Source organism: Brassica napus, chromosome C7, assembly GCF_020379485.1.
Source record: "Brassica napus cultivar Da-Ae chromosome C7, Da-Ae, whole genome shotgun sequence".
In the NCBI taxonomy this organism is placed as follows: Eukaryota; Viridiplantae; Streptophyta; class Magnoliopsida; order Brassicales; family Brassicaceae; genus Brassica; species Brassica napus.
In genome coordinates this window covers 24,146,055-24,159,345 of record NC_063450.1, presented here as the reverse complement: position 1 = coordinate 24,159,345, position 13,291 = coordinate 24,146,055, and the positions used below count along the sequence as shown (strand labels likewise).

Here is a 13,291-nt window from a genome sequence, read left to right as displayed (position 1 = left end):
TAGATTCTAACAATGATATAAAATTGTATCAAAATAATTTATAGTTATACTTATATATATAGTTACTTAATTTAAAATTAAATTAAAATTTAAAATCCGGTTAGATCCGTTTGATCATTGACCCGACTATAATAACTGTAATAAGTTGTTTGATCTGTTTGATCAGCACTTGATCCACTTGATCTGTTTTGATCTGCATTTGATCCGCTTGAACTGTTTTTACCATTAGAACTCTATGTGTTTATATACAAAACTAACACGCATATTGATTTTCTATGCGAATTATAAAGCTTTCTATATGTGTTGGATGGAAACGAGAACATCACTAAACTATAAATAATTGATCTGATGGGCTGGGGATGCATTATTGGGAATAATTAAAGGGTGTTATAAAAGTGCCATGTTGAAAATGGAGGAGACGCAGAAGTTTTTGACTTTATAATTAATACGGGTCTCGCTGTCACTATGCACGCACAGTAACTTCAACTTTTTCACTTCTATATAAATCGATCATTTCGATCGATTGTAACACACAATTCCTTATCTTTCTAATAACACATCTTCTCTTGTTATCAGGGTTATCTTCTTCCTATGGGTATAAAATTTTGCCCTTATTTAAATTTCTCAATACTATAAAATCATAAGTTATTTTATAGCACGTTATCAGCACGATCACTCTGCGATTCGGTAAAATTTATTTGTATCATTTATACCCTGTTATAATAGTCAGTATACCGCCTCTACTATTATTTATATCATGTTATAATGGCCGGAATACCGCCTATATTATTTACTAGTAATTTAATTTATTTATTGGTCGGCCGAGCCGCCTTATATTCTGTTTATTATTAATTGGTCGGCCGAGCCGCCGTGTAATTTATTACTCTGCAATGATCGGCTGAGCCGTCGCATGATTTATTGTCATAACATAAATATTTCATTGTCATAATTTTTTTTACATTTATGAAATTTTATAGATTTGATTGACTGTTTAATACGATATTTTTAGACTGATTTTTGGTGCACTCGATTTAACACCAACGGTCACAAAGAAAATTTTTCAAAAATTTCTCCTTTCTCCAACGGTCATGAACAGTGATTTTCATCTATAAATACAACTCATTTTCACTCCATTTCATCATCCAAAACATTTCATCTCCTCTCAAAAATTTCAAATCGCTCTCCTCCGATTTTTCATTTCAAGAAAGATGATTCGCGCACTTTTGTTTTTATGTGCCATTTTTATTTGTGTTTCTATTTATGGTTTATTCGTTGGAGAATTTACTCAAAGTGAATTTAAGATGAATATCGGTTTAATTTTCTTTACATCGCTTCTCCTTGTAATTGCGTGTATTATCAATATAAATGGTTCGTTTTAAAATTACGAAATTCTAATAAAATATTTTATTTTGTGTTTTTAGAAATACAAATGGCAAACATCGAGAAACTCCAGTTCCCGGCCCGAAAATAACTGGCGAAAATTACGTCGGGTGGGTCACAAACGTGAAACCATATCTGGTGATGAAAAAGATAACCAAAACAATTGTAATCGGTAACAAATCACCACCCGAGCATATAGCCGAAGCGATAATCTTCCTGAAGAAGCATTTAGATGAAAATCTAACGCACGACTATGCAAACGTCGAGGACCCAGCTGAACTGTGGCAAACTTTAAAAGAAATGTTCGATAACCAGAGACAAATCAACCTCCCTCACGCTCTAGAAGAGTGGAAAAATCTGAGGTTCCAAGATTTTCAAAAGGTTGAGGATTACAATTCCGCTGTCCTGAGGATAGTTGCACTCCTGAAGTATTGTGGTAATCCTGTCTCTAAGGCAGAAATGATGAATAAAACATATATCACTTTCCACAAACAGCTTCACTTCTTGCCCGAAATTTACAGAAAATGCGGGTACACGAGATTTTCTGAATTGATGGTTGCGCTCATGTTGGCTGAAAAGAACAATGAGCTCTTAATCAAAAACCACAATTCCCGACCTACGGGAGCCAAAGCATTCCCTGAAGTGAATGCTACGGCGGTAGAAAATTCAGAAAGAAGGAACCAGACCAACCGAGGTTATGGTCGCCGCTTCAATAATAAACGTGGAAAAACTTACAATCCCAAATGGAAGGGATCTAACAAGTGGGTTAGATCCGAACAAGTTTCTAAGGGTAAAGAAACTCAAGAGGATACCACCCAGAAGCGTGGGACAGTGTGTTACAGATGTGGATGTAAAGGACATTGGTCCCGTACCTGTCGTACTCCTCCACATCTCTGTAAGTTATATCAAGAGTCCACGAAAGGCAAAGCTAAAGAAGTGAACCTCACTGAAAACTTTGAAGGGACATCGTACCTCGATGCCTCCGACTTCGCTAATGAGCTGGACTAGATTACTCCTGAAGAGAGCCGAAATGCTTATAATAAGACTATTGAATAGTTTTCAATATTGTCATGTATAATTATTACATTTCCTGTTTTAAACAAATAATGATGTTTTAACATCACCTTAATATATAATTATTGTGTGTTTCCTTATATAATTATTATATGAATGAATTTTATGTTTTTGTTTTGTTAATATTTATGACAATTTCAGAAATGGATCAAAATGCTAATGGAACAATATCCAAGAAACGGATTCGTGAAATATGCATACCAGATAGTGGAACAACGCACACTATTCTGAGACAAAAGAGATATTTCTCTGATATAAAACCGACAAGAATTGTCGTCAATACAATATCAGGTCCTGCAGACGTGATTGAAGGAACTGGTAAAGCAAACTTTACTTTGCCGAATGAAACAAAATTTTCCATAAATAATGCTCTATATTCTCCAAGTTCTAAAAGGAATTTGTTGAGTTTCAAAGACATATATCTTCACGGATATGATACTCAGTCTGCAACTGAGGATGGAAAGAAATACATGTACGTAACTTCTGAGAAATGTGGCAGAAAACACATATTGGAAAAGTTTCCAGAACTTCCTTCGGGGCTACACCATACTTATATCGATAAAATCGAATCAAATCTTGTAGTAAAACGGAACCCAGAAGAGTTCACATTATGGCATGATCGCCTTGGCCATCCAGGCACTACAATGATGCGTAAAATCATAGAAAGTTCAGATGGTCATTCACTGAAAATCCAGGAGATTTCTCAAGGGAATAAAATGACATGTGTTGCATGTTCTCTAGGAAAATTGATCGTAAGGCCATCGCCAACCAAAATCAATAAAGAATCACCAAAGTTCCTTGAAAGAATTCAAGGCAATATATGTGGACCTATACACCCACCTTGTGGACCATTCCACTATTTTATGGTATTAATTGACGCATCCAGTAGATGGTCACACGTTTGTCTATTATCATCTCGAAATGTGGCATTTGCGAGATTTCTAACTCAGATAATCAAACTGCGAGCGCAGTTTTCTGATTATCCTATTAAAAGAGTTAGACTAGATAACGCTGGTGAATTCACATCCCAAGCATTCAATGACTATTGTATGGTAATGGGAATTGAAGTTGAACATTCGGTTGCTCATGTTCATACGCAAAATGGTTTGGCTGAATCTTTAATTAAGCGTCTGCAATTGATTGCAAGACCATTGATCAGTAGATCAAAACTTCCAACCTCTGTATGGGGACATGTCATTTTGCATGCAGAAGCACTCATTCGGATCAGACCGAGTGCATACCATAAGTATTCCCCACTACAGTTAGCGTTTGGTCGAGAACCAAACATTTACCACTTTAGAATCTTTGGTTGTGCGGTATATGTGCCTGTAGCACCACCACAACGTACAAAGATGGGACCACAAAGAAGATTGGAAATATATGTTGGTTGTGATTCTCCATCAATTATACGATATCTAGAACCACAGACTGGTGACGTTTTTACGGCACGTTTCGCCGATTGTCATTTTGATGAGAAAATATTCCCAGTTCTAGGGGGAGAAAACAAAAATGTAGAAAATGACATCAAATGGAGTGTACCTTCATTACTATATCTTGACCCTCCTACTAAAGAGTCTGAACTAGAAGTTCGACGAATCATGCATTTACAGAGTATAGCTAATCAGCTACCTGATGCATTTGCGGATACCAAGACGGTAACTAAATCTCATATACCAGCCGTGAATGCTCCTGCTTGTATCAAAATATCAAATGAGCAAGGAAAAGCGGACGATACACAAGAGTCTAAAACACGCTTGCAGCGTGGCAGGCCTGATGGTTCTAAGAATAAAAATCCTAGAAAACAAAAGGATGTCAAGATAAATGACACATCCAAAATAGCAGAAAGTATTTTGGAAGAAACAAATAATGAGGATACTGAGAAAGTTGAGCATCATGAGTCGGAAAGTAATCATGAAATTTCTATCAACTACATCCATAATAAAAGGATATGGAATAGAAATGAACAAAATGATCTTAATGATGCTGTCTCATATATTGTGTCAAGTGAAATAAATGAAGAAGTCGATGATCCAGAACCAAGATCTGTCTATGAATGTCAAAAGAGACATGATTGGGAACAATGGAAAAATGCAATACAAGTTGAACTTGATTCGCTTAATAAACGAGAAGTATTTGGATCTATTGTGCTCACACCTGCAGATGTGAGACCAGTTGGGTACAAATGGGTTTTCGTTCGAAAACGAAATGAGAAAAATGAGGTTACGAGATACAAAGCTCGTCTAGTGGCTCAAGGTTTTTCTCAAAGACCTGGAATCGATTATGAAGAAACGTATTCTCCAGTTATGGATGCCATTACGTTTAGATTCCTGATGAGTCTACCAGCTGATAAAAATCTAGAAATGCGTCTCATGGATGTTGTTACAGCTTATCTATATGGATCATTAGATACTGATATCTACATGAATTTCCCTGATGGATTTAAAATGCCAGAAGCATTAAGTTCCAAACCTAAAGAGTTATGTGCAATAAAATTGCAAAGATCATTATATGGGTTAAAGCAATCTGGACGTATGTGGTATAATCGTCTCAGTGATCATTTAATAAAAGAAGGATATGTGAATGATCCTATATGCCCATGTGTTTTCATCAAGAAAACAATATCCGGATTTGTAATAATCGCGGTATATGTTGATGATCTTAACATTATCGGAACTCAAAAGGAAATACAAAAGGCATCAGACTATCTCAAAGGAGAATTTGAGATGAAAGATCTTGGACAGACACAGTATTGTCTTGGCCTACAAATAGAACATTCACAAAATGGTATATTTGTGCATCAATCCACATACACTGAAAGAGTGTTGAAACGATTTAACATGGATAAATCAACTCTTCTTAGCACCCCAATGGTCGTTAGATCACTTAATATTGAAAGTGATCCATTTCGACCACCTGAGGAGAAAGAAGAGATACTTGGTCCGGAAGTACCATATCTAAGTGCAATTGGAGCGCTGATGTACCTTGCAAATTGTACACGGCCTGATATATCATTTGCTGTGAATCTTTTGGCAAGATTCAGCTCATCTCCAACTCGAAGGCATTGGAATGGGATTAAACATGTTTTTCGTTACCTCCAAGGGACCATTGATTTAGGCTTGTTTTATCTTAAAAGTTCAAAAGGTCAAATTTTTGGTTTTGCAGATGCAGGATATCTTTCAGATCCACACAAAGCCCGATCGCAAACAGGATACATTTTTACGATCGGAGGCACTGCTATATCTTGGCGTTCTCAGAAACAAACGCTTGTGGCTACTTCTTCAAATCATGCTGAGATCATTGCACTCCATGAAGCAAGTAGAGAATGTGTATGGCTAAGATCAATAAGCCGACACATCTGTTCAAGCAGTGGGATTGGCAAAAATATGGAGCCAACTATTCTATATGAAGATAATGCAGCATGTGTTGCTCAAACAAAGGACGGATATATTAAAAGCGATAGAACGAAGCATATTCATCCGAAGTTCTTCTCATACACTCAAGAGCTCGTAAAGAAGAAAGAGATTGAAGTAAGATATGTCCAATCATGCGACAATGCAGCTGACCTCTTCACAAAATCACTTCCGACTTCGGTATTCAAAAAACATGTTTGTAACATTGGAATGCGTCATCATAAGGATCTATGACTGCTCATTCGAGGAGGAGCTTACGTAGTTGTACTCTTTTTACCTTACTATGGTTTTTCCAATTGGGTTTTCCTAGAAAGATTTTTAACGAGGCAATATAGACGTTAAGCGAGAGATAATAGCGACACCGGTCCCCAAGGGGGAGTGTTATAAAAGCGCCGTGTTGAAAATGGAGGAGGCGCATAAGTTTTTGACTTTATAATCAATATGGGTCCCGCTGTCACTATGCACGTACAGTAACTTCAACTTTTTCATTTCTATATAAATCGATCATTTCGATCGATTGTAACACACAATTCCTTATCTTTCTAATAACACATCTTCTCTTGTTATCAGTGTTATCTTCTTCCTACGGGTATAAATTTTGCCCTTATTTAAATTTCTCAATACTATAAAATCATAAGTTATTTTATAATAAATGGTGAATAGAAAAGTTTAACGTTGAATCTTGCATATAATGACTTTGTATCAAACCGAAAGACCAACGTGAAAACTACAGTCCGATTGTTCTTTTCCTACAAACAGGGAAAAGTGATATGACTTGGCGATGTATGGTGGTGATGCGTTACAACTTACAAATGAAAACAACCTCACATGCATCTCACGCTATCATGACTTGGGAACTTGCTTAATCCCTTTGAAGTTTGCTTGCCAAATCTCTCTTTTGTTTTTTCTCCTTTATGTAATTTATCTAGAGCTCAAAAAATCACTACAAGGCGCAACTAATGTTCAAATTTTGATAGTTCAAACGTCTCCATTCGATGTGGTTAGTAATCATCATAGTATCAACCGAAAATGTTTAGCCATACATTTTATTTTGTAATACAATTGATTTACGATTTGTTAACTAATTCATATTTAAATTGCTTCAAGAACAAATAAAGACAAATATGGTGAAACTCAATGCGCCACGTATGAGAAACGGACTAGTGTCTGGCGAAATCGGGCCCATTACCCCGGTAACTTCTCCTTTTACACTTCGTGTCTCCTTGCAGTTTTCACTTTTCACCATTTTACCGTTTCCTTTTTCCTACAGAGAGAGAGAAAACAATTTAAAAATACAAAGAGGCGAAGCGAAGGTGCGTGAACTATCGCTCTCTCTTGCTGGTGGAGGAAGGTGAGGTGCGGTGCTTCCACTATACGACGACACAGAGATAAACTAGAAGAAAGCCTACAGAGATCTGAGCCAGATTCTACTCAGAAAATCTCTCCGTCACCATCTCGCGACACTCCGGTGTACCGGAATCTAATTCTGGAACCGACATTGCTTCCTTCAACGCCTGCAAGCAGATTCCGATTCTGCTTCGAGTAGATTTCGCGAGTTTTGGAGTTGATTCAGTAAGTTCGATCTCACTTTTGATTTGAGTTCTATGAAGTGAGCATCGTCTCTCCCACTGAGTTGCCGATAGTCACTTGGACCTATTGTGTATTATCTTGAATCTGTTAGTTGACTTTGAAATCGAGTGTAATGTTGATTCTTCTTGTGTTTCAGGGATCCGTATGATATGCACATTGATTCTAACTATAAACAGCAGCAACATTCTATAAATGAAGAGATTTTATGGAGGGCTTCTTGTTGCATCAATGTGTATGTTCTTCACGGTGTACAGATACATCGACTTGAAGCCTCCCGTTGAGAAGCCTTACATCACTGCCACTGTTCTCACTCCCAACACCACTCTCCCTCTCGAATGGCTTCGAATCACCGTCCCTGACTTCATGAACGAAGCTAGGAACACTCAAGAAGCGTTGTCTGGAGATGAGATTGTCACTGTCTCGACTCTATTCGTTGAGCAGAACGTCTCCAAGGAAGAGAGAGAGCCTCTGCTTACGTGGAACCGTCTCCAAAGCTTGGTTGATAACGCTCAGAGCTTAGCGAACGGAGTTGATGCTATTAAGGAAGCTGGCATTGTTTGGGAGAGTCTTCTCTCAGCTGTTGTTGAAGCCAAGAAGCTTGCTGATGCTAACGTGAACCAAACGAAGAAAGAAAAAGAGGAGCTTTGTCCTCAGTTTCTTAGTAAAATGAATGCTACCGAAGATGATGGAACTAGTCTCAAGTTGAAGATCCCTTGCGGTTTGACTCAAGGCTCCTCTATCACAGTCATTGGCATCCCTGATGGTCTTGTTGGTAGCTTCAGGATTGATCTAACGGGACAACCGCTTCCAGGGGAGCCTGATCCGCCCATTATTGTGCATTACAACGTTAGGCTCCTTGGAGACAAGTGGACTGAAGATCCTGTCATTGTCCAAAACAGCTGGACGGTGGCTCGTGACTGGGGCGTTGAGGAGCGGTGTCCAAATTATGATCCTGATTTGAATAAGAAAGTTGATGACTTGGATCAATGCGACAAGGTGGTGGGTAGAGAAGTCAACCGAACTTCTTCCACTAGCTTGCAGTCCAACACTACAAGAGGGGTTGCAGCATCTAAACATGAAAAATATTTTCCTTTTAAGCAAGGTTTCTTATCGGTTGCTACGCTTAGGGTGGGAACTGAAGGAATGCAGATGACAGTTGATGGCAAACATATAACCTCATTCGCTTTCCGTGATGTAATATCATCATCATCACACTTCTTTAATATTTTACTGCTCTTAGATTCTTATGTTGGTTCTTCATCTTTGGTACAGACACTGGAGCCATGGCTTGTTAGTGAAGTACGGATTGCAGGTGATTTGAAGTTACTATCCATTCTCGCTAGCGGTTTACCCACATCAGAAGAATCAGAGCATGTTGTTGATCTAGAGGCACTGAAGGCACCTCCCCTTTCACCATTAAGGCCATTAGATCTTGTCATTGGCGTTTTCTCCACAGCAAACAATTTTAAACGACGGATGGCTGTGAGAAGAACTTGGATGCAGTATGATGATGTAAGATCTGGAAGGGTTGCAGTACGCTTTTTTGTTGGCCTTGTAAGCTTTCGCCCTCTGTTGAAATCATCAGGTGTATATTGAAGTTTCTGAGTTCTTAATCATGTTTAATATGCAGCACAAGAGTCCTATTGTTAACTTGGAACTATGGAACGAGGCTCGGACTTACGGTGACGTTCAGCTAATGCCCTTTGTTGATTACTACAGTCTCATCAGTTGGAAAACACTAGCAATCTGCATCTTCGGGGTAATAATTGTGTCATGTCTCTTCCTATACGAGATTGTGTTGTCTTCACCATTTTGCCTCACCAACGATATATCTTGAACAGACAGAAGTTGACTCAGCCAAGTTCATCATGAAAACGGATGATGATGCCTTTGTTCGTGTTGATGAAGTATTACTTTCTTTGTCATTGATCAACAACACTCGCGGGTTAATATATGGACTGATCAATTCTGACTCTCAACCAATCCGAAACCCTGCTAGCAAATGGTACATCAGTTATGAGGTACAACACAACTTGACATAGCCATGTATATTCATGATTGCCTATTTCATTTGACAATGTTATGTTTCTACTCAAAAACAGGAATGGCCAGAAGAGAAATATCCACCATGGGCGCATGGTCCAGGCTACATTGTGTCCCGGGACATAGCAGAATCGGTGAGCAAGCTTTTCAAAGAAGGAAATCTAAAGGTACTACTCTTATGTTAAGTACATTTCGAAATGTACATAGAATGGATTGTGAAATCTCGAAACTGTAAATAGATGTTCAAGCTAGAAGACGTGGCGATGGGTATATGGATCGCTGACCTAAGGAAACAGGGACTCGAGCCTCATTACGAAAATGATGGAAGGATCATTAGTGAGGGATGCAAAGACGGTTATGTGGTTGCTCATTACCAAAGCCCTGCTGAAATGACTTGCCTCTGGCGTAAATACCAAGAAACCAAACGGTCTCTTTGCTGCCGCGGTTGGTAAAACGAACATTATTCACGTCTGCGTTCACAGGTACAGAAAGAGAATGTGGTTTTGTCAGTTAATTCTTTGTTGTAAAACATCTGATTTGGTTTGTTAGTACAAAGTAGATTAGAAGATATGTAGTTTAGTTTTAGTTGTATATCTAAATTTTCTTTTGATCTCTTTTATTCGACGGGTGGTGTAGAGACGTAGGAGAAGCATATTATACTTGTATATTTTCACATCATCTCGAAAAAATCAATTGTTATTGCTTAGTATTCACATGTGTGAGGTGTTCTCCACTTCATAGTGACACGTTTATTGCTAATGGATAAGAGCAATCACTGTCTTACAACTCAAATTATTCATAATTATTTGAGAAGAAAGTCTGCCAGTTTAATATTTTCTAGATCTTTCCACCACTCTCTTTTGCAACTCTTAAATCGTCAAAGGCCATCTATTCGATCAGCTAGGATCTTCTATTCTTTTGTTTCCTATGGCGACAGAACAAGAAGCTGAAACTGTAAGAGAGACTTCCTCTGTTTCCGGAAGATTTCCAAGGAACAGAGACTTGTACCTCTTCTTGCCTTTCTTCCTAGGCTTTTCTAATCAAGAATCACCAGACAGAGACGGTGATGTTGCTTCGACGCGTGACCGTGTCATTCTAGTCAACCCTTTTACGCAAGGAATGATCGTCCTCGAGGAGTCATCGGGATTGAATCCTCTGCTTCGCGGCTTAATTGAATCACGTGAGGAAGGTCATCCTCCAGCGTCCAAGGCTTCCATCGATGCGATGCCGGTCGTTGATATCGAGGACTGCCAAGGTGAGTGTGTGATTTGTCTAGAGGAGTGGCAGGCGGGGGAGACGGTGAAGGAGATGCCTTGTAAGCATCGGTTTCATGGAGGATGTATAGAGAAATGGCTAGGGCTTCGTCGGTCGTGTCCTGTTTGTAGGTTCGAGATGCCTGTTGATGGAGATGAGGCTGGGAAGAAAAGTAATGATGGGCGAGAGATTTGGGTTAGGTTTAGTTTCAACGGTGGTGGTCGGAGTGTGAGAGATTCTTCTGGTCATGACCATGGAAACAGTGACGGTGATGGTAACACTGTTAGATCTGGTGTAACAAGACCTGTTCTCGAGTCCGAGAATTAGAGTTACAGAAGAAGGAACTTGCGCCACTCTTTTGCTCCCTTTGTTCTATGTTTTGTTTCTTAAATTCTTGTATTATAATGAAAATCTTTTTTAGAAAATTTCCTACTGCAAAACACTTTTCACGACAAGTCCCGTAGAACCCTAACCATGTTTCTACGTGATATGATCAAATCTTGCAAATTTCCAAGTTGAGACATTTCCCTTGTGCATATCTACCCTCACTTTTAAGTACTGCTCTGCACCTAAAACAAAAGCAGAAACGTTCAAGTTTCTAAAGCAAGAAAGCTTTCACTGTGCATACTGTGGTTCATCTAGAAGAATAATGTTAATGTTAAGAAGAAAATAAATTCAAGGAGGCTGGAATCTAGCTATGAAAACAGAATGGTAATTATCTTATGATGACATTACTTGTTTTTTCCTTTTTTAACACTGGGTAACACATTGCATCATCTATAAGTTACCCATTACATCATCTATAATCTTTTCTTCTATTAGATATGATGATCAATTACCTACAACATATGCAATATTGATGAACAGCTCCACAGATAAGGATTCCACGATGAAGCTTTCCCCGAAACACTTGGATCGACGGACGGTTCTGCATGTACATCTTCGATGGACAGGCTCTCTCCACAGCAGACGACCACAACGAACGGCTTTGCCAACAGTACTCTGGAAACTCCAATAAACTTCGCATCATATAATCGGCAAGAAATTACATAATTTGAGAATCGAACCTGAGACCTAGGTGTAGAAACTTTTAAACCTTAACCAATAGGTTACGGTGATTCCACATATGACATTACTTGTTAGGTTGGTCATCGACAGTAACATTAATTTCTTGTTGATCTCCAGAATATTTTTGACTCTCACAATCTTAGGGATTTGGCGGGAAACTTAAACATAATTAACAAGCAAAGATCAGGATATCAAACAACCACTACAAAAAAATATTAAATAAATGACTCTAAAAATAGTGATGCAAATAATTTACATCATTTTATCTAAAACTTATGCAATAATATTATATATTAACATCAATTATTTTAAATGATTGTAAAAAGTATCATTTGTAGGAAAATGATGTTAACTTTTGACATCAACTAAAAATTGAACCGCACATCCGCGCAGATATTGGTTCTTATATTTTTATACATTTATAATTGTTTTTCATAATTATTATTATATATTTGATACAAATACTCGAACCCGCTTTAGATATATTTGTTATATAGATATTTTTAGGTTCCTATATATTAGAACCGAACTCATCCAGATCTAGAATGACTCAATTCAAAACCCACACATAAATTTATAATATTCAAAAAGAGCTTAATTTCAAAAAAAAAAGACATGATACCCGAAAGGGACAACCCGTACCTAAATGAATAACCAATTTCATGCCTAACTGATATTATAAACTAATAAAAATGACTTTTTCTATGTGTTTTGCTAAATTAAGTGAAATAGAAAGCGTTTTTTTGAGTAAAATAATTATATGGAGTGAAAAATTAAGTGAAAATAATTGTAATACATTTTCATTATTTTGATTTAAGTTATTATTTTATTTACAAAAACATGTCTTTGAATTATGCTTTTTGCTACGTAATTTTTCACCGGTTGAAACTAAAATAAAAAATGTTTTAGTAAAATAAACTAAGCCGAACGTTTAACCATATACAAAACTTAATTATTTTATATTTTTTATTTTATAATTGGCACAAAGTTAATGTTGAAAACTAATAAATAAAAATTTGCAATATTTTTATTATGATAATATAATTAATGATGTGATGTATTGTTAAGGTAAAATAATTAATGAAATTGTCAAACTGAGTGAAATATGGAAGGACAATTAATGAAATTACTAAAAGGACATTATACTTCTTTTTACACTGCTATCTATGTTTCCAAACAAATTCACATTTATATTGATATCCTTGTTTCCAAACAATTTCCAAAAGGTACTTCAGTTTTAATTAGGACTGAGAAAAAAAATATTGAATCCGAAGAACCGAACCGAACCCAATCCAAAAAAGTAATAGCGAACCCGAACCGAAATTGATTAAATATCTGAAAAGGTTCAAAAATTTGGTATCTGGAGAACCGAAACCGAACGTGATCCGAACCAAAGTATTTCGGGTACCCGAATATATCCAAAATAGATTTATATACCTAAATATATTAATTATTTTTAGATTTAATGTAAA

At 37.2% G+C, this 13,291-nt stretch overlaps 2 protein-coding genes across 2 annotated transcripts; both read left to right on the top strand.

Moving 5' to 3' along the window:
• The first annotated feature begins 7,156 nt into the window (after positions 1 to 7,156).
• On the top strand, positions 7,157 to 11,191 carry LOC106378582 (beta-1,3-galactosyltransferase GALT1). The gene is made up of 7 exons (XM_048762674.1): positions 7,157 to 7,436; positions 7,591 to 8,648; positions 8,727 to 9,008; positions 9,085 to 9,213; positions 9,296 to 9,475; positions 9,557 to 9,664; positions 9,737 to 11,191. The coding sequence occupies exons 2-7, from the start codon at positions 7,647 to 7,649 to the stop codon at positions 9,947 to 9,949; spliced, it is 1,914 nt and encodes a 637-aa protein (XP_048618631.1). The 5' UTR covers positions 7,157 to 7,436; positions 7,591 to 7,646; the 3' UTR covers positions 9,950 to 11,191.
• LOC106435573 (E3 ubiquitin-protein ligase MPSR1-like) lies at positions 10,425 to 11,191 on the top strand. Its single transcript, XM_048762675.1, has one exon. It carries the CDS (start codon positions 10,425 to 10,427, stop codon positions 11,076 to 11,078), a length of 654 nt encoding a protein of 217 aa, XP_048618632.1. The 3' UTR covers positions 11,079 to 11,191.
• Positions 11,192 to 13,291: the final 2,100 nt, after the last annotated feature.